General features: G+C 43.3%; 3 protein-coding genes across 3 annotated transcripts; 2 read left to right on the forward strand and 1 right to left on the reverse strand.

Annotated features, from left to right (window-relative positions):
• Nucleotides 1–345: 345 nt before the first annotated feature.
• LOC125763678 (transmembrane 9 superfamily member 2) lies at nt 346–4752 on the forward strand. The gene is made up of 5 exons (XM_049427038.1): nt 346–650; nt 866–1328; nt 1411–2600; nt 2676–2835; nt 2923–4752. The coding sequence occupies exons 2-5, from the start codon at nt 1167–1169 to the stop codon at nt 3424–3426; spliced, it is 2016 nt and encodes a 671-aa protein (XP_049282995.1). The 5' UTR covers nt 346–650; nt 866–1166; the 3' UTR covers nt 3427–4752.
• Nucleotides 4753–4800: 48 nt separating this feature from the next.
• Nucleotides 4801–15253, reverse strand: LOC125763675 (uncharacterized). Its single transcript, XM_049427033.1, has one exon. It carries the CDS (start codon nt 15048–15050, stop codon nt 4935–4937), a length of 10116 nt encoding a protein of 3371 aa, XP_049282990.1. The 5' UTR covers nt 15051–15253; the 3' UTR covers nt 4801–4934.
• A 270-nt stretch (nt 15254–15523) lies between these two features.
• Nucleotides 15524–26214, forward strand: LOC125763674 (uncharacterized). Its single transcript, XM_049427032.1, has one exon. It carries the CDS (start codon nt 15798–15800, stop codon nt 25935–25937), a length of 10140 nt encoding a protein of 3379 aa, XP_049282989.1. The 5' UTR covers nt 15524–15797; the 3' UTR covers nt 25938–26214.
• Nucleotides 26215–26675: the final 461 nt, after the last annotated feature.

Below are 26675 nucleotides of genomic sequence, written 5' to 3' on the forward strand. Positions count from 1 at the left end.
TCAAATGCCACGGAAGCCAGCCCCGTACGTGCTCCTAATTGAGATGCCAATAACTTTTATTTTTATTTTCATTCAGACTTTAAGGAGCAAACCAGAAAAATTGATGCATGATCGCCATAGCTTTCAGTACATTATTTTGAAACGAATGCCTTTAAATATCATTTAATGCGAATGTCCTAACCGGCAAAATAGTTTGCACGAACGTGCTCCGATTTAATCTTTTTGACAATTATCGATACAAAAACAGCAGAATACAAGGGTTGGTTCATCCAGTGCATGGTGAAAGCTGATTCCACTTCACCCACTTCACTAATGGTAATTTTCCAGTTTTTGTTGGGTAGAAAGGACAACTTTGAGTAACTTTTCTTTTAATTCGCAAGCCATTATAATGTTTTAAATCATCTTCATTATTCTCTTGGAAAAAAATGTGAAAATTTTTAATCAGTGTTCCTATTTTGGGGCTGTGTTATGTCAATTTTTGATGGAAAACGGATTGTGCACCAACCTGCGTTACATACACTTTGCCCAGTTTGGCCAACAATACATCGGGTCAGCAAAAGTTTATCTTTTTCGTCAACTTTTCCCCAAAGTTTTTGTGCGAATAACGATTAAGCGAAGCAGAATGCAGATAATAGTGTGACAAACGAAAGGTGGGTAGTTAAAACGGCTATAAAAAGTACACAAAAAACACTTTGCTGCGTTGCTACGTTTCATTTTCTGCGCTTTTCTTAGTTGGCACCTTCTACTACTACCACTACTACTGCAAACAGCGGTACAGACGAAGCTGTCGTCATCGCAAGAAAAAGCTGTACATAGAATCAAATTTTCAGTAATTTGTTATTTATTCACTGCTTTTCTATTATAGGCCATCCCTTGCCGTGGATTCTGAAGGGCTGTTCACCATTGTGCAAACAATTGTCTGCAGTGCTGCTATACGCTTTTAATTGTGTTGTGTAGGTGTCTGGAAACCGGCACGAAAGCGATTCGAAAAAGAAACGAAACGAAAAAAAAACAGAAAAAATAATACGTCTCCAGGGAAGACATTCCTAGATCAAGTAAGCTGCTGCTTAGAATTGCAAGTGTTGTGTGTGTGTGGGTGTGTGCGTGCGGTTCGTTGTGTGCGCTGCATCCGGTGCAGCGATATCGAAGTAACACCGTAAAACATTATGACGAGACACAGTTCTGTCAACAGCAGAATGGGAAATCTTACCATCGGTTTCTTGCCAATTGTTTGCCTGCTGACAGTGGGATTAGTAGATGCTTTCTACCTTCCCGGTTTGGCACCGGTAAACTATTGTCGAAAATCTGAAATGCAAAAATCATGCAAGGTAAGTGTTAGGGAAGCAGGGTGTTGGTTGGGGTCATGAAACAGGCATTATTTTTTGTTATTACTTTTCTCTTACTTTGCAGTCCGAGGTTACGCTTTATGTGAATCGACTCAACACGGAGGAATCGGTGATTCCGTACGAGTACCATCATTTCGATTTCTGTCCCATCGATGAAGCCAATTCACCGGTAGAAAACCTCGGTCAGGTAGTGTTTGGCGAACGCATCCGTCCGGGACCGTACAAAATACAGTTCCTCGAGGACGTAAAGTGTGCGAAGGCTTGCGTGAAACACTACAAGGGTGGCGATCCGGATAGTGATCACCGCTTGATGGTGTTGAAGAAGGGTATGAGTTTGAATTATCAGCACCATTGGATTGTTGATAATATGCCCGTCACTTGGTGCTATCCGCTGGAAAATGAGCGTCAGTACTGCAGTACCGGTTTTCCGATGGGTTGTCTTGTACGCCGGCATCCGGACGGAGAGGAAGGTTGCATTACGAATCCGAATTACAATCGCGCCGGGTATTATTACCCATTCAACCACGTTGATTTGACCGTCACGTACCACAGCGGAGCTACCGAGGAGTGGGGTGTGGCATTCAAACAGAATGGTGGACGTATTATATCGGTGAAGGTGGTACCATCGTCCATTAACCACAAAGACCCGAACGAGCTGAACTGTGACAGTAAGGAACCGATTGAAATTCAATCCAGCGCTCTACCGAATGGCCAAATGCTGGATATCGTGTACACGTACTCGGTACACTTCACGCAGAACAACAAGATAAAGTGGTCATCCCGCTGGGATTACATTCTCGAGTCGATGCCGCACACCAATATCCAGTGGTTCAGCATTTTAAACTCACTCGTAATTGTTCTGTTCCTTTCTGGTATGGTGGCAATGATTATGCTTCGAACGCTTCACAAGGACATTGCGCGGTACAACCAGATGGATTCCGGTGAAGACGCGCAGGAAGAGTTCGGCTGGAAGCTGGTACACGGAGATGTATTTCGACCACCGCGCAAAGGAATGTTACTGTCCGTGTTTCTAGGCTCAGGCATTCAGGTGTTCTGTATGACGCTGGTTACGTTAGCATTCGCATGTCTCGGATTCCTCTCACCGGCCAATCGTGGCGCTTTGATGACGTGTGCCATGGTGCTGTTTGTTCTGCTCGGTACACCGGCTGGGTATGTTTCGGCCCGCATCTACAAGAGCTTTGGCGGTATCAAGTGGAAGAGCAACGTTCTGTTAACGTCCATGTTGTGCCCTGGGTAAGACAGCACAAGCCGTGATTTAGAATAGAGAAACAAATGTATAAACGTGCTTTTCTTTGCCTTTTTTTTCAGCGTCGTGTTCGGACTGTTTTTCGTAATGAATTTAATATTGTGGAGCAAAGGAAGCTCGGGTGCAGTTCCATTTTCGACCCTGATAGCGCTGCTCGCCCTGTGGTTTGGAGTGTCCGTTCCGCTGACCTTCGTTGGAGCTTATTTCGGTTTCCGAAAGAGGGTGAGTATAATGCCACGGCTTGACAAGTAAGATTGACAAATCTCCTCGTGGGGTGGTGTAATATTGATCATATTCCTTTTCTTCTAGTCCTTGGAGCATCCAGTGCGAACAAATCAGATTCCACGCCAGATTCCGGATCAATCCATCTACACCCAACCAATCCCGGGCATCATCATGGGTGGCGTGCTACCATTTGGATGCATTTTTATTCAACTATTCTTCATCCTTAACTCGCTGTGGTCGAGTCAGATGTACTACATGTTCGGTTTCCTGTTTCTGGTGTTTTTGATCCTCGTGATCACCTGCTCCGAGACAACGATTCTGCTGTGCTATTTCCACCTGTGCGCAGAAGACTATCACTGGTGGTGGCGATCGTTCCTAACGTCTGGGTTTACGGCAGTGTATCTGTTTGTGTACTGCTGCCACTATTTTGCCACGAAGCTGCAAATCGAAGATGCTGCTTCGACTTTCCTCTACTTTGGCTACACGCTGATAATGGTTTTTCTGTTCTTCTTACTAACCGGCTCGATAGGGTTCTTTGCCTGCTTCTGGTTTATTCGTAAAATCTACAGCGTAGTGAAGGTGGATTAAAAGTGCGCCAGTGCTGCCTGAATTGAGCACTGTTTTCTTTTCCGGTATAATGCCTATTCATTCGATACACAGTGGCTTGTTGTTGGGTCTGTGCTTTGTTTTTGCCTTTATTTAATTTTGTCATCCCCTCCGATTCGATCGTGTGTAGTAGTAGTAGTAATAGTCGTAGTTACAACACATGTCTGTAACAAGTAACAAACACGTGAAGAAGGTTCTATTTTCGATCAGCATGTGCAGCCCACGTCCAAATGGAGCCCACGTCATAGCGCAAAGCCCATTTACAACGTGCGCACGCGGTTCGGGAACTAAAGGCAATACCGACAATACACTGCATACTAATGAACAACAAATTACCCTATTTTACCGTTTGTGACGATGAGAAGTTTGATTCGCGCAAATTTAAATGGATAGATTCAAGGAAATGTGTAAGTGATACGGGATATGCGGTTAATGATGGGGTATTATGTTTCGCAACATACTAGTCTGTCGGTTTCGTATCGGAAAGCAAAAAGCGGGATAGCATCCTTGTATTTTGTTTATGAGAATTCCAATTTATTGTTTAATCGTATCGTGGGCAGATTTCTGTTCTTTAGCTTAGTAATAATCAACAGAACTAACAAGAGCGTGGCACAGCCGCATTTAGGTTAGTGTCGTGTCCCATCCGGCCCTTCCCAAAACTCCCCTCCCCCGATAACCTAACCGTTGACATAATTCCGGTGAGTTCTGGTAAGCGAAAAATAACACATTTTTGCATGCCGTGGAACAAAACATTGGTAGTCACGGGCAAACTACCAGAACAAATACCGGTCCACAACACACAGCACACAAATTTTTATGTACAACTTTGCCTCTTTCCAAAAACTAGGTTAGAAATACTAGGCGCGATGAGTATTAGGCGATGGAGGAAAATATTCAAGTAAAGTGAATCAGAATACAGAAAACGACGAATATCGTTTACCAATGAACACACATCGATGATTTCGCTGTCCAACCACTTTTATTTTGTCGATGGTGTAAATTATTTATTAGAATTATTCTTTTTCCGTTTCTCAATCGTACGAAGCAAAGAGAGGAAAACTAAACAATTCACTACGTACACAATAAAACAGACGGTTTGAAAGAATCAGCATGGAAACGGTTTTGGGTGATAGGACGAGACGGTAGGATAACTGTTTGTACGTGTGTGTATGTGTGTGAGTGGACGATGGAACTTTCGCACCTCAACTGATCGTGAACCGGACGATGTGATGAAAAAGTAAACTTAAAATGAAGAGCATGAGTAATAAAAACAATAATTATAATGATACTATCGTAAAAATCAAATAATTCAGCTTCATTCATTTTCGGTAGAGCAGAAGCGAGAAACAAGAGTAATGATGATACAACGATTTGAACAACATTTATTAATATAATGCCACGTGTGCAGGATAAGAGCTTATGCAATATGTAAACATTCATTTGTTTCTTTCATAAACATTTGATACCGAAATCGGTTCGCTTTCGCTGATTTAAATAGATGATAGATAAAGGTTTGTCGAACGATTGTAGCAATTACTAGTATCCTTCATAGGGACGAATCCGTCGCAGGATACGGTAACATCTCCACTAACTCCAAAGATGTTATTAAATTGCGCATACTCTCCCAACATCGTCTTTGTTTCGTGCAATTCGATCTCTTCTGCAGCATCGCTGTACAATGCGGCCAGACGTTCCAATAATATATTGCCACTTCCATATCCGTGGTTGAGATATTCTTGTACATCTTCATCAAGGTCCTTCAACATGATGCGGAACCACTCCATTTGCCAACCGTTGTTTACAGATTTATTGTACAACAGTTGCAAATCGAGCATAATTTTCTCCATCGATTTTTTAACACCTGCAGGCTTTTCCAGTGGCTGTTTTGTTTTACAATTCGCAGTACTTCCCAGTGCAAACAGGTTTGTAAAGATGCGCTTAACTTCTCGTACGGCAGCCGGAGCAACACGTGCTAGCAGTAGCCAACCATCTACAAAATGGAACATTTTTGGAGGTTCTAGTTGAACAGCAAGAAGCGTTGATCGTTGACCATCACATGAAATGGCTGGGATGCCATTGAATGTCAACGGGACACAGTTCCGATAGTTGTCGTACGTGTCGAGTTCAGCATCATTTTTGGGATAAATAGTTACAACCGAGTGATGCGAAAAACAGCGAACGTAAATGCGATCATTTCCGTTTTCATCCGTCATTGAGTGACAGTTGCCGATCGTGCTATGTTTTGACGTTTTCCGGTAGTGATTTTTGTAGTTGTCTATTGTGGTGTCGGTAGCATGCTCCTTCTGGTGAGTGTTTTCCGTGTGTAAGAAGAACCATTCGAAAGGAATGGGAAAATATCGTTGAAAAAAGTTTCCCAAACGGTCAGCCCCCGAGGAAGTTTGCTGTGCGAAGGAATTGTCATGCAAGGGCATCGCTAGCGGTGCGTTAACTTTGTTCGGCATTAGTGGCTTCACTACGCGATTGGTAAATCCTTTCGTCATAACCGCAGTTTGAAGAATCTGCAAGAACACCGAAAATCCCGGTATGGCACTCTTCTCATAACTGTCTGCCATACGCAATGTCACAAAGAAGGTGTAAAAGGCAATCGGTATTATACCGCGTTGCAAGTTACCGATAGCTTGCGCATTAGCTGCCATGAAGTACCGTGCATTGGCAAGCTTCGTTGACCAATCCCCTTTCATAAGCCGCTTCGCCCGGAAGTATACCTCCGTCTCGGCTAACCGATCAAGCCCGGTTTCTATCTTCTTGCCATATTTCCTGATCGTGCCTGGTAAATTTCGGACAATCACTGTCGTGAAAGAAGCCGTAATGTAAGCATCAAACATGCTGTAGTACAGTCCTGGATCGGTAAAATCCCACTTCCGTACGTCAAACTCGCCGCCCATCTTGAGCGCACCGAACAAGTAGGCGAAGGAAACAGTTATTGCCACATGCGAAACAACAAACAGGGCTCTACCAAGCGTACTGGTGATCGATCGAAAAGTGCTGATCAACGAGTTTGGGTTAGTCACGATGAAGGCGGAGGTAGCAATGCCTCCCAACAGTGCATTCCAGGTGCCAGGGCTAGTTAAATCAAAGTTGCGTGGATCCCAGGAACCGCTCGCTGCAGCCATCGCAAAGTATCCGAACGTTATGCCCGAACCGATCATGATGCCGATTGAGGCCGTCAGCGAAAGACCCATACCGACGAAATACGCTATCGATGCGGTCAGGTTGTACGGAATAGAAAGTCCAGTTAAAGCCCCACCAATCATTCCAAGCCATAGCGATTTGGATTTCCAATTCCATTCCAACGGATTCCAGGATTTGGCTGCCGAAGCAGCACCGATGTAGGCTCCAATTATGGCCATTATAATACAGCTAATCGCAAACGCAAGCTCTCCGTCCGGATCGATAAGAGCAATGGGTGAATTCCCAGCATAGACGTACGGACTCGGGTACTGCTCTTTCGGATCCATCTGGTAGAATCTTCCAATGTCGGGATCGTACAGTCGAGCACGATAATTGTACAGGTCCGTCTCCGGTTCCCACTCCTGTCCCGTATACAGATACGACAGCTGCCCGTCGAGATCAGTACCGAAACGTCGAAATATCTGTCCATAGGGAAGGTAATCGTAGGCTGCAACTACTTCGCCACCTGTCACCACTAATCGAACCGATCCTTCGTGGTCCGTGATCACTCCGTACAGCTTATCATTACGCAAAAACCCAATCAGCTGCTGGTCCTTGTAGATGTAGCTCGTCACCCGGACGTCCGGCGGTTGATCCTTCGCCAGATAGGTCATATCCATGTCCATCAGCACCAATCCATTCGCATCACGTATGTAATACTTCTCATTCATAACACTTCCTTCTTTATCCAGCACCTGTTTGAAGGTCCGTTCTCCGCGCACATCGTACTGATAAATCAACTTCCGTCCGTCCATCATCTCTATTTTACTGACACGTTGCAGCAGCTTATCGTACTCCATGTGCTTAATACCTTTGTGTTCCGCCTTGATAACAGCACCGTCACCGTCATGCTTCATCTCGAACTGTTCTTCATTGCGCTGAACCCGATCAAACTGTTGCCGGTAAACTTTGGTGATCTTATTCGTTCCTGGATGGTACTCCAAACGATATCGCGAAAATCCCGTATAAAACATCCGATGATTGCCATTTGCATCGATTTCGTACGACTGCACGTCTGCGGCTGAACTGCCTAATGCGGTCTTGAAATGGTGATTAAGGACACCAACAATGTCTGGAATATAATTCGTGTAAGCCTGTAAGGCATCCTTGAACTCAGCATGTAGTGACGCTAGAGGGTTTTCGACATTGTTTCCTATAATCTTTTCTTTGCTTAAAGACTGCTGTAGTTTTGTGCACATCTTCATTATCATATTCGATCCTTCGATCCATCGTTTACATTTCTGCTCGAATTCGCTAACATTCAGCCCTTTCTTATCCGATATCGCCTTCGATAACATGGTTTTCAAGTGATGACTGTAACGATGCTGCCGGATAAAATCACTGAAAATGGACTTAGTTCCTTCACGTCCGTGACAAAGACTGGGATTGGTACAGTCCATCGTGAGGAACGATTTTGTGCGCAGTATATCCCAAATCTTTTCTGATGTCGCTTCATCAACTCCCTTTATCGCTTTCGAGAAAGAACGATATGTCAGCGGAGACAACGCCAACTCCTCCAGCCCATGGAAGTACTTTGCCTTAATCAACTGGTCATGATCGTCATAGTCATAACGATGGCCATACTGATAGGGAAAGCTTTTGCTGCTCAAAATCCCTGACAGATGATTCATCACGATTCGTTTTCCACACACGAACGGTAATTCGTTATCCTGCTCACCGTAGAACGTTTTCTTCACAAGGTTGTTTTCGTCAATGTATCCCGCACGTCGCAACACTTCGTTGCACAATGCAGCTCGTCGGCGATTCATGTTAGCCGTGATGAAATACTCCGGATAGATGCCATTACGTAGCGGACTGGTTGATTTTTGCCAGTGTGCTGTGAACAATGTCTTCGATATGAGACCCTCATAGATGGGGGTGTAGGAATCCTGCCCGTACGAATCAGTTTCCAGATAGCTTACATTTTCCGACAGATAGTCATCTTCCAGCTTGATTAAAAAGCCCGGCTCGTTGTAGGTAAAGTTCCTCTGGAACGTATGCTTTGCGTCCGTTCGTACCTTCATCGTCTCCATCATGCCATCCGCATTGTACGTAAATTCAAACATTGCTTCATCCATTGCTGATTCACGAATAGAAGTGACATCACCGCGATCGTTGTGATCGTAGATAAACCTGAACGGTTCATCTCCAGCACCGATAGGATACTGGATTGATTGTAGCTTATCATTTTCATACTCGTAGTCGATCGAGTATGATGTGTTGATCGTGTTGACAACGAACACTTTTTTCAGCAGTCTCTTGCTTTGATCAAACACCATAAACTCAGTCATTTGATCATCGCCGATGCGTCTTGAAGAAAATTTGGATCGATAGCGCAAGTTCGGATCTTTTTCATGCTCTCCATACAGTGTATCGATGAAGTTGGTAGAATTGGGTGATTTTCCACTTTTGGTCAACTCCATACATTCGGTTTCGTTGAGTTGTTGCACGAGCGCTTCTCGTGTAACTTTGTCATCCGCAATGTACGTAAAGTGCACTACACGATCAAGCGTTTCGTTGTAATCTTTGTGTAGGCTGAATCGAAGGATGCCCTGATTATCGTAAAGGTATTGAAAGGTACCTCCATCCGGTGTACGCTTTCGAACCAGTCTCTTGGCATCATCGTAATCGTACCGCATTTCCCACTGTTGCTGCAATGCCATTTGTTCAGCCGTGTAGTTGGCGCTGAAGAACGGATCGTTTCCTTCCATTGTAGATGTTTGTGCCAGATAGTGATACATTGGTGGTAGTTCTTGTCCTATTCTGTTGTTTTCCCCATACCTCCAGGTAGTTAACCGATGCTCGTAATTACCCACCTTAGAATACTTAGCCACTTTTATGCCTTCTGCATTTTCGATTACCACTCGCACGGCTCCACCAGGCAACAGTACAGCTTTATGATGGAAACCATTCTTTTCCGGGAAAAGTCTGCTCAGTAAGAAATTCTCTGGTACGTACGTGTAGGCTCGTTTATACTTCCCATTAATAGTGAAATCGTTTCCGGGCAAACCTTGCATCACTTTATTTTCGGTAGGATCTTTGCCGTAAACAGTATGCGTATACGGGAACCCTTCACAGGTTGGATTAAGATCTGCTACCAGCCCAGTAAGCTGAAGTGTTGAGTTATCGAATGTCTGTATGAAATTGTCATAATAACCAAACATGTGAGCACCAGTTTGATTGTGCACTTTTGTCCATTTTGTTTGTAGGATTGGACGTTCGATTTCGTCATAAAGGATCTCCCGTATGATCATCGTATGTTGGCTCTCGTACACTAACACCTGTGTTGGTTGGCCGGACAAACTGTGGTAAGTAACTTTGACTGTTGGATTGTACATTTCAATAAATTCTCGAATTTGAGTGTCTCTCGAAAGATATAATTTAAAATTCCGCCCAGCGTCAGTTGTGTCCTGCTCGAGAAGCGTTTCTTGCGTCAGGACTCCATCTACCCAGACGGAAACTCGAATGGATGTAATAAATATAAGAACTTCACCACGCTTTGGCAATGCTGGACAAGACGAATCAGCAGCACACGGCAAATGAAACTCTTTATTTTGCCATACGAACCGTAAATTTGTATCGTTCGATGAAAGACTGTACAGGAAGCGCAACGCCAGTGTACTCCATGTTCCGTTGAACGTTTTTGAAATATTATCACCTGTATGAATAACGCCGAACAAATTGTTTTTTCCAAACCAACCAGATTTTTGGGGTTTCATCTCTATAACACACGGTGTACTGTTAAACTGTCGAGTGTACAAAACTTTCGAATCCGTTACAAATTGCTCTACCAGACCGTGTTCGGAAAAGACGACCGTTTTTTTGCCTTTGGCATTATAGAAGTATTGTTTCACCATCCCGGACGTGCTCAATACAGCGCTTACCTCTCCTCTGCCAGATTCGTAAATCTTGGCCTCGAAGGGCATGTCAAGAGGTGAAAACCGGACATGATCGATATCGATAGACGGATGCTCGGTAGTCGGAGCTAGTGCTATTGCAAACCGAAGTTTCGTTTCTGTTGGAAAATGTGTCGTGTCGATTATCGTTTCCACATAGCTCCACACTCCGATGCGTTGTTTTATTACTGCCTTTTCAGAAGACATTGCTTTCTTGTTTTCATGCGCTGCCATTACGTCCACATTTAGCACGTCGATAGTGTCACCGAGCTTAACTGCTACCGAAGATCGTAGCCAGCAGGACAACACAAACATCATATGTGGTTCGAGTGGCAGAAATTCGGCTGTTAGTTTGTCCTCGCGCTGTCTTAACGACAGAAAACGATTGTGGTTTTCTGTTGTAACCAGTTTTTGATGAAAATTCCACTGTTTCTCTTTACCGAAGCTATTCTTTTCGTAACTCTCAAACCCATAGTAAGATACCATTTCGTCCACCAAGCGATACGGACCCAAATCAGCTATCGGAACACGCTGGCCAACATCCAAAATCATCCTCTCGAGATCACTCTGTTTTGGCTTATTCGATTGTTTTTCCGATTGACGACGTTTTGCTTCTTGGTCACGTAATTTTCTATCGAGTACCTCTTGGCCATTAGCAGCGTACGCTTTCCTCACCGTGTTTCCCGTTACGAGATCAACGCTCTGTTCGTACCAACCGAAGCGGTTTCGGTCCGCGCCGGGTGCGATTTTGATTTTACGAAACAAGACTCCATCGACAGATAGCTGCAGATCCTCCGCGTCATAGATGTACTCTGTTGAATGGTCCATTTCATCGACGGATGTTATCGTTTGACTTCCCAGTACGGTTATGTTCGGGTTGAGGAAATATTTGGCGCATCTAAACAACACAGCTTGTGAAGTTTTTTTAACATAACTTGTAGTGATGATTGCAATCTGGTTACTTGCCCGGTTAAGCTTTTCCTCCACAGGGAAGGTAACCGTTTCTTTGCTATCGAAAAAGTACACCCTTAATGGGCTCTCTTTTGGCTGTGCCTGGACATAATACGGCACAACAAGCTGGATCTCTTCCGATTTGGTAGTGTTCATGTCGAAAACAGTCTCTCCATTTGCTGCGGAAACAATTTTGAACGTATCTTGTGCATGCGCTTTTACTAATCGATAGTCAGCACCTAAACTCTTGTTCACCTTACGGAGCCGTATCGTATCCTCGTCCAGAGACTTTTTCTTCCAGTGCAGTCCATCGTACGTGATCTGATGATTACCAGTCAGTACACCGTCCTGGTTGGTGAGCAGTCCAAATTGTGATAGATCGATCGCGAACACGACAGCATCCTTCACTGATTTGTAAATGCGCTGACTTTCTGTGCGAGTCGTTTTTCTAGCCTCATTCCAAATTTCGTTATACGCTCTGCTACCACGATAATGTTCTGCCATTCTCTTTTTCGCCTCGGCCATATACTTATTGAGCTCTACTGCATGGGGACCGGTGGATTTTTTCACAAACAACTGGTACTTCCTGTCCACCATACGGTATCCTAGCACGAACTGATCGTTCTCCTCGGTACTCACCGTGTAATTAAAAGCGCTCATAGTTGTGTATAGAATCTTCGTTGTATAGTAGTCATAAATTTTCGGCTTTTCACTGAGATCAAGCATGAAAAAGCGAACATGAATTTCTAGCACAAAATTCCGCAATACGGGAGCTTTTAGTATGATAGCTTGTTTGTAGTTTCCCAGCATATCCGCGACTAGACCCTTCCGAATTGTCTGGCTTAGTTCACTGCTAATTGCAAAGGAAGATACAAAATTATCGATCTCTTGAAAAAAGTTCACATTCTCCGGAGTTGCTTTAATGTGTAACCATTTGCCATTCTCTTGAAGCAAGTATATTGTGAGCTCTCGATCATACGTTGCATATCCATGGGGAAACGCTTTTACCACAAAGTTTGCTGGAAGGTTGTTGCGCAATTCTTCTTCACTGTACTCGCGATCGTTTGTTATCGTCACCAATTGTAACGTTTTCAGATCAGTAAGCAGGAAAAACGTGTTACCGGCAGTTACAAAACCATCAAGTGGAAACTTTTCATAGTATTTCCGTTGCTGCCACTTGTCGTTGGAGAAATGCAGAATTGCAATATCTTTGCATGTGTCGTAAATAACAACCACTACGATCAAATTTTCGATCGTATGTAGGACGTATTTCTTTATGTTGTTCAAGGCGTATATTGTAAGGCTACTATCCATTTTGCTTGAACCTTTCGCACCGAGAGGATCGCGGAAATGCAGAACAAGCCGTCCGTCGGTGAGATTCACATCCACTATGACAACATAATCCGGTCCATAGTAAATGGAAGCATCAAAATCGATCGGTATGGTTTTCTTGAGCGATGTGGGATTGATTGGAATTTGAGTGTATACCGGTGTCCATTTGGCACCGTTTGGGTAGTTAATTTTCGATAGCCGCATCTGTTGATCGTATTCGAAATCGAACACGTTGTGATTGCTTTGTTTAATTGCCTGCAGCAACTGGTTGTTGTCACTGTAGTGAAATGTAAAGTGCTGTGCAAACTGGAGTGCTAGCACGGAGAGTTTTGTAATGCGATCATCATCGCTGTAGCTTAACTCTACTCGTGCGTCGTCATACAGCTGAATGGAAGTTAGGCGTACGTCGGTTTGGGATTTCACTAGATCATAGAAATAGAATGCTTTTTTATTGTCAGCGATTTCTTCCTCGCTCAGAAACCACCGTGTAGGGTATGTTTGGCTGCGACGTGATTCTCTACCACACAACGGCCACAGTGGACAGGCGACCAACGTTTCAAACTGCTTCAGAGTGATGTACGTCATCGTGCGGTTGTCAATTGTTACCTTCCAAAAGTTGCGCTTGGTATTGAAAACAATATGAATATCGGGATAACCATCAATAGTGAATGTCATAAGTTCCGATTTAGCAGTTACGTCCGGCTCCTTTTTGGGTTGATGTATCAATATAATTCGTTGATTTTCCTTCACAAGCGAATAGACGTGGTCTTGCACAAATGCACTAGATTGACGATCCAGTGCTATATAATCCAGGGGAAATGACCATCCACGTCCGAGCTCATTGTTGTATTCCACGTTTTTATACTGAATAATTTTTCGAATCGGTATACCGAAAGGTGCTGGTATGTCTACTATCGGTAGCATCAGCTCGACATCCCCATTATAAGGATTGATGGGTTGTAGTATGGAGCTCAAATCAAGCTGATCGTGCCACCATCCAGCATGGTAGTGGTTGGCGACGATTTCCGGAATGACTGCGGGTTCTATTTCCTTCATGGGTGTTATCGACTTTGGTTGATCAATAGACTTATCTGCTTCATTGATGTCCAAATATTTCGTATTAACTTTGGCTAAACCATCAGATGTATGTAGGATCAGTTCTAGATTTTTAGAAGATTTTAGGTTCAGAACCAGTTTAAGGAACGGATAACGTACGGTTTGATTGGCAACTGTTTCGCGGAACACATTGTTGAATTCCAATCCGGTAGATGTAGAATGAGCTCGTAAAATGCCTAACCCTTTAGGCCCACTATAAACTAACTCGTCGTATTCGTCTCCATCAATGTCCACTGGTGTAATAGCTGCTACACTACGGCTATCCCAGCCACGTAGTTTCGAAAAAGCGGTCGAGTAGAATATCTTCTGGAAGGCGGAAGCAGTCTTGTTGTAACGATATATCTTGAGACCGTCAGTTGAAAAATGCAGCAGATCGTTATACTGCGTTTGATTAAACTTTGCAAACATTATCCGATCATATTCATTATCCAAGGGAGGAAATTCTGGTACAGTAGTTAGTTGCTTCAACTGATACTGTTTATTGAAACGATACAGTATTAGGTCTGTTTTGGTACGTAGAGCGATCGCCAGCTGTGTATTGTTATCGAAATGTTCTACCAATGATATAGCAGTAGTAGGGCTTGTCCATTCAGCTTCCAAAATGGGTGATTCTTTTAGCGCTTTGATGGTACATTTAGATTCGTTCAGGACAATCGAACGAAATTCCACACCTGTGTCGAGGCGCGTTACGATCCCAATGCGCTTTTCGGAGGGAAATATCTTGCCAAAGAGGAACGTGTTTTTCGACAAACCATAACCCGAATAGTCATGATACTTCGAGATAGTGCACTGTAGCGTTAGATTGTGGTTTTTCCAGTTATACACCTCAACTCCCTTAGGGTTTCGTATGACGAGCGACGAGGGCTCATATATATCCCAACGGTAGTTAGTATTCTTATTAACTTCGGTAAAATCAAAGAAATCTTCTCTGCGGCGCACTTCCTCGTAATTTTCTTGGGATAGCTCATAAATCAGTAAGTCACGATTAATTCGCACAAACAGGGTAGTAGTATTAGGCACTTTTTTCACTTCGATTACATCATGCACATGAGCCTTGGTCACTAGGTTCGTAGGTAATAGTAGCGAATAATGTTCCGGTAATGTTTTGGTTTCTGCCATTTTCACTCAATACATGTTAAAAAATTCACGCACTGTGTTGAAATAATTCGATGTGGATGTCAGTGTTGAAAGAAAGTATTGAAATTTTTTTTTATTTTTTGTGGTGTTGTATCCAGCATCAGTTTTGATGCGTATTGGAAGTAAGATACTAAAGAAGCACTGAACTGCAATCGTGCAGTTTCGCAACTTTTATAATGATCGCTCTTATGTTTACTTATATGGCACTTCGAAGAGTGTTTACTTGCTACGAACATGACAATATTTGTCGCATGTGACAAAAGTTGCACAATAGTAAAAGAATGTTACATTTTATTATAAGATTATGGTTGAATCGATGTTACAAAATTGTTGACTGTTGACATCGTTATTAAACAGAAGGATCAAACAGATGAGATGGGTTGTGCTAATAACATCCAATTGAATCAACACGTGCTACGAAAGCTTTGTCGATCTTCAAGTATATAAGACGCAAAGCAGAATGCTATAATTTAGTGAACAACAATCTTCTATTGAGCTGTTTTGATTGAATTTTGCGTAGTTAGTGAGGGTACAAGTTATACACGTTGTACGTTACTTGTCGATCGACAGTAATAGAACGTGAAACTTTCTTTGCGGTTTTGCGTGAATCTTTGTCGATAGCAAACATAATTACAGTCGGCTGTAAAAGATAAAAAAATTGTGAAAACTACAAGTTATTAAGCTTTGCCACCTGTGTGAAAATAGGCGGAAATACTGAAAACATCCAGCATGGATGCTTCAGCAAAGTTTTACAGCCTGCAGCTGCCGGGAAAACCGTTGACTAAAATTCCTCCCGGCAATACCGTGGAAGCGAAACAAGATCCTAGTGATGGAAAAACTATTTTCTTGCGTAACAATCGTATGCTGGTGATCTACGAACAAACAAAAGGAAGCTGTACCGAGGTGCGCAAGGTTGAGGACTTCTTTTCGGTGTCCAACGACGATATCAACTATCCTTGGGCGGTATATGGAGGCGGTTTGTTGGCAGTACGTAAAACTAACGGATTGGTTATCTATAAATGGAGCAAAGCTGAATTGAAGCAGGTGCTTGTGGCTTCAAAGTTTCACGACGAGTATGGATACAATTTGCAGAATAATACGATCGTTTTTGGAAAGATATATCCCTCGGCGGATTACATTGGTGTTATTTCGCGAGTAGGGTCCATCGTCGAGTTCGGTTCAATCAATTCCAGTGAACCGAGTAAAGCTGTTCGTACGCTCAAAAAGCGCCTTAACTTGGATCCAACATGGAAGCTTCCATCTAGCAAGATTTATCTAGTGGAGAGATATGACAACCAAACACAGCTATCGATAGCGTTGCGAACCGACTCAGAGCTAAAACTCTTCCGATTTAACAAAAAATACGAATTGAAGGAATTGATAACTGTGAAAGATTTTCTTCCACTGGACAACGAGTACGATCGAATCATGTTCGCAAAGTTTGACAATGGCAGTATAAACGATCTGCTGCACTTTTCATCGCAAGGCTTGACTATGTATCGACTCAACGAAAAATCTGATGGATTCCAGATGGTCTACTATTCAACGGCATTCTCGAAATTACGTGGTTGGAACAAGCGTACCATTGAAACGATTGCGACAATAGACATTAATGGTGACAATCGTGACGAGCTGATTGCCTCCGGTCCGAAGGGCTTGTGCGTATATCGCCCGGTGTTCACCGACGATGGATTTGACCTGGTTAACATTTTCGACGATGCGATAGAGGATCATATATTGCGTTACGGGCTGCCGAAGTTAATGGTGAAGACCGGTAATAGTGTTGACTACAATATTCTACTGTTTACTGGCAAGAATCTCATCGAAGTACAAACGAAATCGTTTACACCACAATCGTACGTTATTCCATCTATCGAGCCGAGTATTGCAAAATCGAAACCTAATGTTCCGTTGCTGGTCCCGCAGAAGAAATACATCGTTTGGTTGCATGATCAGCTCGATCTAAACAGCATGTTACAACCTTTAAATCCCCACGCGGGTACAGTGGAACTGAGTATTCCATTGATCGAGTTGCCCAACGCATTCGGGGTGAGTGTGCGCAAGTACTTACAATACAAAAACATTCCATTTGAAAGCTTTTTCGGACGAGGATGGTCACTTCCGCTAGATTATATCAGTGTGGAACGAAAGAACAGTTCCTTCCTGCAGGATCATGACTATGCGATACTGAAAAACAACAACCGAATAATCCTGAAACGACATCCAGCCTGGGACTCTGTTAACCATTGGGCTTTCATTATCGAAGGATACAAACAAGCCAGGGTCAAGTACTATCCGGACATGGAACGCTGGGAATTAACAATGGAGGATCGTACTTTCGTATACGGTACTTGGAACCAGTTGACCAAAAGGCGTGAAGAGATCGTCTGTTCGAGCTGGCCACTATGTGGTGATAAATCTACAAAGGCACACAATTTACCATCACGTTGGTATTTGGTGCACGAGGAGAGTAAATATGGCCCGTACGCTAATTACTACTACGACAAGTTTGTTGAAGGCAAAGGTGACCGTTTGACACGCATTGAGTTGGATAGTGGATCAAGCGTAAGTTTAAAGTATTCTAATACGAACCAGTTATTGCGCTTCACAGTAAATACCACCTGTTATGAGCAGATTGTATCGTTCGAGTATACCGGAAATTCGCTAACGCACATCAAGCAAGAGGATCGAACGTTGTTCAAGTTTGAATACAAAGATCAACGCATCTCCAAGATTGTATATCCGAATAAACTCGAATCGTCATTGGAGTACGATGATATGGAGATCGACCGAACACGTTTTGAGGAGGTGGTACCGGTTGATTTAAGCCCTACGATGTACTACGGGCCAGACTACACCGTTATTTTAGATAAAGAATACGAGGACGATCGTGTAGTGATTACCATTCGAAACCTGCTAGGTGGAACGGATGGGCCGAAAGTTACCAAAGGTAAGCTGCACTTTGGTCAACCCGGTATAAAAAGTCACACAATACACGCGTTAGAAGATATGCTGGTGGTAGTGCTTATCTACGCCTCCTACAAGGAAGTAACGATTCTTCAGTTTACCAAAAACGAATGGGTCGAAAAGGAATATCATCCCGATTTCCCGCTGGACGCTGTCATAAGTGTGGGAAAAAAGTTTGTTCTTGTATTCAACCTGAAAACCGTGCGCGTTTTAACCATCAGCCTCGATGGGATGCTAACCAGCACGGAAGTAAAGAAATCAGTTCCCTCAAACTTTTTGATACACACGTTTGCGAATGGTTTCGTGATGTACGATACGTACATTGATGTTTGGACGATGGGGCTTAAGAATCAATGGAAAACTGGTTATACCTCAACGCCTACGGATATCTTTAGCGACATCGAAAAAGTGCTAGATGCGTTTGAGTTGGATACCGAGTTTCGCACAGCTCTCCGTAAAGGGTTCCTTGCTGATGCCGTCACTGTGTACCAGAATGCGATCGTCGTACGTGTGCCGTCACTGGTTGATACAAAGTTAGAACTGGAGGTATATTTTGTAATTATGAAATTTGATAAAGGAGCAACACGCGTATCGAACCAATCTGTACGGATTCCTATAGCAAATTTTACAACGTACGAGTACGACCTACCCACCAAGGATGGTGATATCTTCAAACTGTTCTACGAAAAGCACAGTAAAAAATTACTCTTGAAAGTGAAAAGCATAAAGGGACCGCTGTATAAATCGCTAATGGATCAAAAAGATAAGTCATACAAACAAATTGACAATAGCAATGAGAACGCAACGAAGAAAAAGCAGTATAAGAAAGAGGTGGACGAGAAAATCGCCGAGGAGATGAACAATATAAGTGACACCGTCGTTTCTAAGGTCCAGTTTGCAATGGATCTATCGCAGTTTGGCGTACTTACAAACCAGCACGGAATTGTGACGGGAAACATGCAACTTTCCTTCGATGGGCAAACTTGGCAGCAGCAACCCATCAGTCCGGAAACAATGCGCATGGAGACGGTTAACCAGTGGCTTGGCGAAGGCTTCAAGCTTGCCAAGAACAATCACGAGGATACGTTCAAGGTGTACGAAATGCCTAAGAACGTGATGGTTTACAATACCCAAACGAATAACCCGCAGGAAATACAGATTGTCGCACCGCGCTACATTCAGTCCCAACCAGCCGGCAAACGATTGAGCATGTTTTTCTTTCAAACGAAGGAAACCATTCAGCTGCCAGCAAATGAAACGATGGTCCGGGCTAGCAACACTATCGCCTTAGTGTCGGTGCGCCATGTTAATGAAACGAGTAAATTTGTCATCTTCCGACCAGTGGATTCGTTTCTACTGAAAAAGACAACCCTATTCACCAAGCAGAATGTGCGGCTCAATCCGGACGAGACACGTACATCCTCCCACATTTACGACGCTCAGGATGCTCATCTTTCCAGTGAAGGAGCCATGTTTTATCGAGTAAAAGTTGCCCCCGGCGGTAACGTGCATCAGTTCGGATGGTACGAACAGTCAACCAATTCTAGCACCGGAGCAACAACGAAAAAATCCTTCGCATCTGATGGAACCGACGTTACAGTGCGTGAGAAACCTAAACCTGAGAGGCCGGAAATTAAGGACACGGAAAGAATAATATGGGACAAAAGTAGACAGTTGAAAGTGGTGGACTTGGGTGCATTGAAATTGGTGGATGAAGTAGCATCATATTATGGGTTTGAACCTTACGAGCTGAATCGGTATGGAGTGGACAACAAGTGGATATTTGATGAAAATAATGTTCAGAATGAACGAGAAAACCACTATCTTAAACTTCCAATAAGATCTGCTTTGAAAGCATCATTCACACCGGTCCAGCCTAACAATATGTGGATCGTATCGTTTTGGGTTCGACTTGTTCCTGTACCCAAAGTGGACGACCAACTGAACATTGTGCAGGTTGCTGTAGTTAATCTGGCTAACAACAGTCGTCGAACAGTCAGCGGTGCAAAAGTACAACATACTACATCGGACTGGTGCTATGCGGAAATGACAATCGATACGACGAACAGTTCAAACGCAACGAAACTTAGGTTCGACATTAATATCGAGCCTTCTGCGTTGGGCAAAAGCTTGGACGTTGATCATGTGCGATTTTCGCCATTAGATTTGAATTTCCACGCCAGCATTTACACCCCTGTGAATGCGGAAGTACGAGCGACACTTCATAACAATGGTAAGATCAAGCAGAGTCTATATAGTCCCAATGCAAGGAGAGTTGCATTGCTATCGGCGGAGGACGGTCAGGTGATTGATTTTGCGATGCATTCAAAAACGGCATACGTTGCATCGGTCAACGCACGACAGTGTCTAGTGGAATTGAAGCCTAATCGAGGTGTTTACGAAACATTCGATAGAAAGCAGTGGAGACCGAATGGCGCCGAGTGGTTAATGAAGTATGGTGAGCTGGAATACCGTCCTGGCAGTACTGGAAAGCGAGGCGAAATAATCCGTACGTTCGATGCACCATTCGATTCACTAGCGCTACGTTTTCTCTACAACTATGAGTCTGAAAATGCAAAACTGGACTTTAGCTGGAATGGGAAGGAGTATGGCATTATATGCCCGGATGGATCTTCTTGCAATCGGCCACCAAAGATAGGAGAAGTACTTATATTTATTACTGAGTTGCGCATTTCGGTGTGGTTGGAAGGCCATTTGTTCAGAGAAACTCTCTTAAAGTCGAACGCAAACGCTGCGGAACAAAAAGTATTTCGTTTGCTTCCGACGGGATCATTCCGGATCTCTGAGTTCCTGGTGATGTACGACGCACGCGTAAAGGTTACATATTACAATCGGATGGGTCGGCCCGTGCAGTTTATCGTATATGATGATGCTAGCACGGTGCGAGTTCGCGAGCTGATATACGATGAAATAGATCGTCCAATAATGCAAACCAAGTGGACTAAGCTAACGAACCACAACAAGGAGTATTTTGCATTCTATGAAAACTTCATCACTCAAGTTCACGGTACAAGCCACATCATGACCGGTATGGTTGCAAGCGCACATCCATCTTGTGAAGGGTATCCTTATTCTCGTACGGTGTACGCTAATGATCCAACCGAAAACAAACAGTTCCAGGGACTACCCGGTAAGGATTATAATGTACTGGGTAAGTACAAACGTCGATACGCATTGCGTTCGGAGATAGCACTACTGGCGAACATATTTCCCGAAGCGGAAGGCTATCGACAAAAGATTGTGGAACGTCCGGGCGGTGCCATTCGAGCGACGGTAGAAGACAAGCGAGGAAACAAAGTTGCCAAGTACTGGCAAGTGGGTAACTACGAGCATCGACTAACAACTTACGCGTATTCTGAAACTTACGGGCATTTGTATGAAGTGTTGCCGCCACAATATCATGCACTTGCTAAAACCACCTCCAGGACGAGACCATTCATGACCGGAGCAAATACCCAAGAAGAAAATCAACTGAACTACCAGTGGAGAACATCGTACTATTACGAAGACGGTCATATGTTTGGCAAACGTACCACAGACGGTGGTAGATTTGAGTATGTTTATACGGAGTCAGGAATTTTACGCTATTCGATACACTATAATTCGCCGGAGAGGCAGAACTTAGACCGAGTTGTTCATTTCACGTACTCGTCACACGGAAAGGTATTGCGCGAAGCGTTGGTAAATATGACGCGCGAGCAATGTTACCAGTTGGTCGAAACGAACGAACTTCCTGTGTCAGACAATTCGATAGAATCTTTTTATGGTGAGATCGAAACAAATCCTGATATTCGCTATAGATCACAACAGTCTACCCGAAGGATTGGTGATAATCAGATGATGGAGAGTTTAATTTTCAACGAGAATGAGAAAGTTATCAAAAAAGTGTTTGTTGTGCCAACGATCAACAGTACGTATTCGATTGACTACGAGTATGAGAACGGGAAATTACATTCCTTGCAATATCCAATGAATTCAACCACAACGTCCTTTACACTAATCTACAATTATAATGGAAATGGCGAGGTAAAGTCTATTCGTGAATTAACAAAGCGAGATCCTATGTTCGAATTTACGTACAATGCGGATGGCATGATGGAGACGATGAAGGTACGAACGGACGCAAAGCATACGTTCCAGAGGAACTTTACCTACAACGAGCCGGGCTTTTTAATCAAGCTGGAAGATGACTATCTGTCGGAAAATGTTAGCTATCTGGAAACTGATTCGTACGGGCAGGACTCCTACACCCCCATCTATGAGGGTCTCATATCGAAGACATTGTTCACAGCACACTGGCAAAAATCAACCAGTCCGCTACGTAATGGCATCTATCCGGAGTATTTCATCACGGCTAACATGAACCGCCGACGAGCTGCATTGTGCAACGAAGTGTTGCGACGTGCGGGATACATTGACGAAAACAACCTTGTGAAGAAAACGTTCTACGGTGAGCAGGATGACGAATTACCGTTCGTGTGTGGAAAACGAATCGCGATGAATCATCTGTCAGGGATTTTGAGCAGCAAAAGCATTCCCTATCAGTATGGCCATCGTTATGACTATGACGATCATGACCAGTTGATTAAGGCAAAGTACTTCCATGGGCTGGAGGAGTTGGCGTTGTCTCCGCTGACATATCGCTCTTTCTCGAAAGCGATAAAGGGAGTTGATGAAGCGACATCAGAAAATATTTGGGATATACTGCGGACAAAATCGTTCCTCACGATGGACTGTACCAATCCCAGTCTTTGTCACGGACGTGAAGGAACTAAGTCCATTTTCAGCGATTTTATCCGGCAGCATCGCTACAGTCATCACTTGAAAACCATGTTATCGAAGGCGATATCGGATAAGAAAGGGCTGAATGTTAGCGAATTCGAACAGAAATGTAAACGATGGATCGAAGGATCGAATATGATAATGAAGATGTGTACAAAACTTCAGCAGTCATTAGGCAAGGAAAAGATTATAGGAAACCCTCTAGCGTCACTACATGCTGAGTTCAAGGATGCACTTAAACGATACAAAAGCTATATTCCAGACATTGTTGGAGTTCTCAATCGCCATTTCAAGACCGCATTAGGCAGTTCAGCAGCAGATGTGCAGTCGTACGAAATCGATGCAAATGGCAATCATCGGCTGTTTTATACGGGATTTTCGCGCTATCGTTTGGAGTACCATCCAGGAACGAATAAGATCACCAAAGTTTACCGGCAACAGTTTGATCGGGTTCAGCGCAATGAAGAGCAGTTTGAGATGAAGCATGACGGTGACGGTGCTGTTATCAAGGCGGAACACAAAGGTATTAAGCACATGGAGTACGATAAGCTGCTGCAACGTGTCAGTAAAATAGAGATGATGGACGGACGGAAGTTGATTTATCAGTACGATGTGCGCGGAGAACGTACCTTCAAACAGGTGCTGGATAAAGATGGAAGTGTTATGAATGAAAAGTATTACATACGTGATGCGAATGGATTGGTGCTGATGGACATGGATATGACCTATCTGGCGAAGGATCAACCGCCGGACGTCCGGGTGACGAACTACATCTACAAGGACCAGCAGCTGATTGGGTTTTTGCGTAATGATAAGCTGTACGGAGTGATCACGGACCACGAAGGATCGGTTCGATTAGTGGTGACAGGTGGCGAAGTAGTTGCAGCCTACGATTACCTTCCCTATGGACAGATATTTCGACGCTTCGGTACCGATCTCGACGGGCAGCTGTCGTATCTGTATACGGGACAGGAGTGGGAACCGGAGACGGGCCTGTACAATTATCGTGCTCGACTGTACGATCCCGACATTGGAAGGTTCTATCAGATGGATCCGAAGGAACAGTACCCGAGTCCGTACGTCTATGCGGGCAATTCTCCTGTTTCCTTGGTAGATCCCGATGGAGAATTCGCTTTTACATTGGCTGTGCTTATCTTAGCCTTGGTTGGTGCTTACCTAGGTGCGGCATCTGCAAACAATTGCTGGAATCCTCTGAAATGGGACTGGAGATCTTCATCAACTTGGATAGGGCTATTAACGGGAGCAGTAACAGGGGCATCCATACCCTTCAACATGGCAAGCTCGGTAGCGTTTTTCGTTGGTATGGGGTTATCATTGAGCACCTCAATTGCTATAATGGTTGGTACAGGTATTACCTTTGCATACTTCATGATGGCAGCTAGCAGTGGCACCTGGGACCCTACAAAGTTCGATTACTCCAGCCCAGGAACCTGGAATGCCCTAATGAATGGAGTTGCAACGTCGTCTTGGATTCTGATGAATCCTTCCTCCCTCATTAGTTCCTTTGTATCGATTACTTCGGTCGCAGCAAAGGCACTTTTTTTCGTTGCCAAACTTACAATGAGCCTCGGGTTCACGTATCTGTTTGCGGCTCTTGGGCAGGGTGCCGAGTTCGATGTAACGAAATGGGATTTTTCAGATCCACAACTGTACATGAGCATCGTCGATGGGTTTACAACTGCAACGGTGGGTGTCTTATTTCTGCGTAACTTGCCCAACCAGGTCAGCAAATGGTCTGGAAAGGTTAAACGTACGGTTGATCTTTTCGTTGGTAATCTTATCACTTTCCGTGCCCAACTGGCACTGGGCCGTGATTGGTCCAGGGTCATTATGCACTCCAAAAATTTCCTATACGTAAGCTACCGTAACATGCAAAGCTTGCAAAAGGGGTTCCTGACTGTGGGATTCTACTCACTGATTGTATCGTTACGCATGTCAGAGGTACCTAAAAGTGGCATTCCTGAGTTTACAGCATCGGAAGCAGCAATTAATGTGCTCTTCACGACCGAGCAATTTTCCGATTTTATTGTAAAGCCATTATCTTCGGCTTCAAAACAGCTAAAATTACCCAAACCACCCAGGATAGCACGATTCATTCGCTTCCGCATTCGATCGGAAGCCATAAGCTTTGGCAATGATTCACATTTTCATTCCCAACACATGCAACGTTCTTCCGCCTCATTGCTGCAGAGCACATTTGATACTTTGATCAAACTGCCATTCGAATGGTTGTTTAGTGTCAAAAAACCTGAAACAAACAATGCAATTCATACGACCAGCTCTGTGGCCATATTTACACCGAAGAAGATGGCAACAACTGGTCATATCTTGCGAAATTGCTATAGAATACGAAACGAGCAGCATGTCGATGGTATGATATCTTGTTACGGGCATAGTAGCATTTTGACAATAGTTCCGAAATTTGGCGACGCAAAGATTGCGAAAACTGATCATTACAACTACTGTTTGCCATTGACATACGACGGCTATCCTTCGGTATCGTGCCAAGGTGAATGGTCATCATTGGTTTACACAGCAAAGGATTCTGCAAGGGTGTTTGATTTTGTCGATGGGTGGATACTACTGGTGCAAGTTGCTCCTGCAGCATACAGAGAAATTAAGCGTGGAATAAAATATCTTTTTTCACGCCCGAAACGTAGCACACAATTTTTAAGCAAGGATCGTGTACAGAGCGAAAGGAAAATGCTTCTAAGCAAGTTAGATGATTTAAAATCTCAGATTCACATTCATAAACAGTCACAACATTGGGCTCAGTGGACGATCGAAGATCTTACTGAGGATGTGGAGTCTTATTTGACAAAAGGACAAGGCTCGTTAAGCATGTTGGAGGAAAGAATAAACACTCTAGCGGGAGAAATTAAAGAGGATATCATAATACAAAGGATGCAATGCAAACTTAGGGCAGAAGGAGCAAACGATGTTACTGGTTCGTATAATGAACAATTGGACGTTAAAATGAATGGTTTACAAATAGGTCAGTGTTTGGATCGTTATATGAAACTCCCTCTAATGAAAGTGAATCAGATGAATGGTATAAATTACGGCGCCTTAAATTAAATCAATGAAATTCGTTTGGGTAAAATACAAAATTAATATATTTTTATTGATGGTTACAACTAACTGCAGCAAATCGTTCACAATTTTTAGGTTTAAACAGTGAAAATTTGTCTTAAATCTATCATCATTATATGTTGTTAGGCATGAAAAAGATTTCTATGCAATTAGGAAATAAAAAATGTTCTTACAATAATGCAAAAAAAGTAATAAAAAATTGTTTGACGAAAAGTGATCGACATGTTTCCCTATAGCTATTCTTTAACTTCCGGAAAATTATTAAAGTGAACAGATCTAAATGAAGAAATAAAGAAAATGAATTTTCCAAATCGTTCAGATAATTTTCCCCATATATTGTTTTTTTTTGGCCTGGCCGTATCAAGACCCCATATATTGTTGATATAAAATAAAAATATAAACAAAAAAATTAAATTATTCTTTTGTCTGCAGTGCTCACACTTGTGGAAGCGAAATTATTGAGTGGCATTGCTAAAGCTTCTGCTGAATGCAGTTTGAGTCTATCATTTTTCAGATCTACGATATTCGATGAACATAACTTATTAGTAGACCCGTTGAAGCTCATTACTTGCTTGCTTTCCTGTAGTTCATCGTGAAAAGCATGAATACGATCGATTAGCTGATGATAGATTGTACTAGTCGGGTTTGCATCAGACTGGAACATTTTCGTATCATCTTCGATATCTTGAAACACATTTTCCAGCCAGCTGCAATACATTTCAT

This window comes from Anopheles funestus, chromosome 2RL (assembly GCF_943734845.2).
Source record: "Anopheles funestus chromosome 2RL, idAnoFuneDA-416_04, whole genome shotgun sequence".
Lineage (NCBI taxonomy): Eukaryota > Metazoa > Arthropoda > Insecta > Diptera > Culicidae > Anopheles > Anopheles funestus.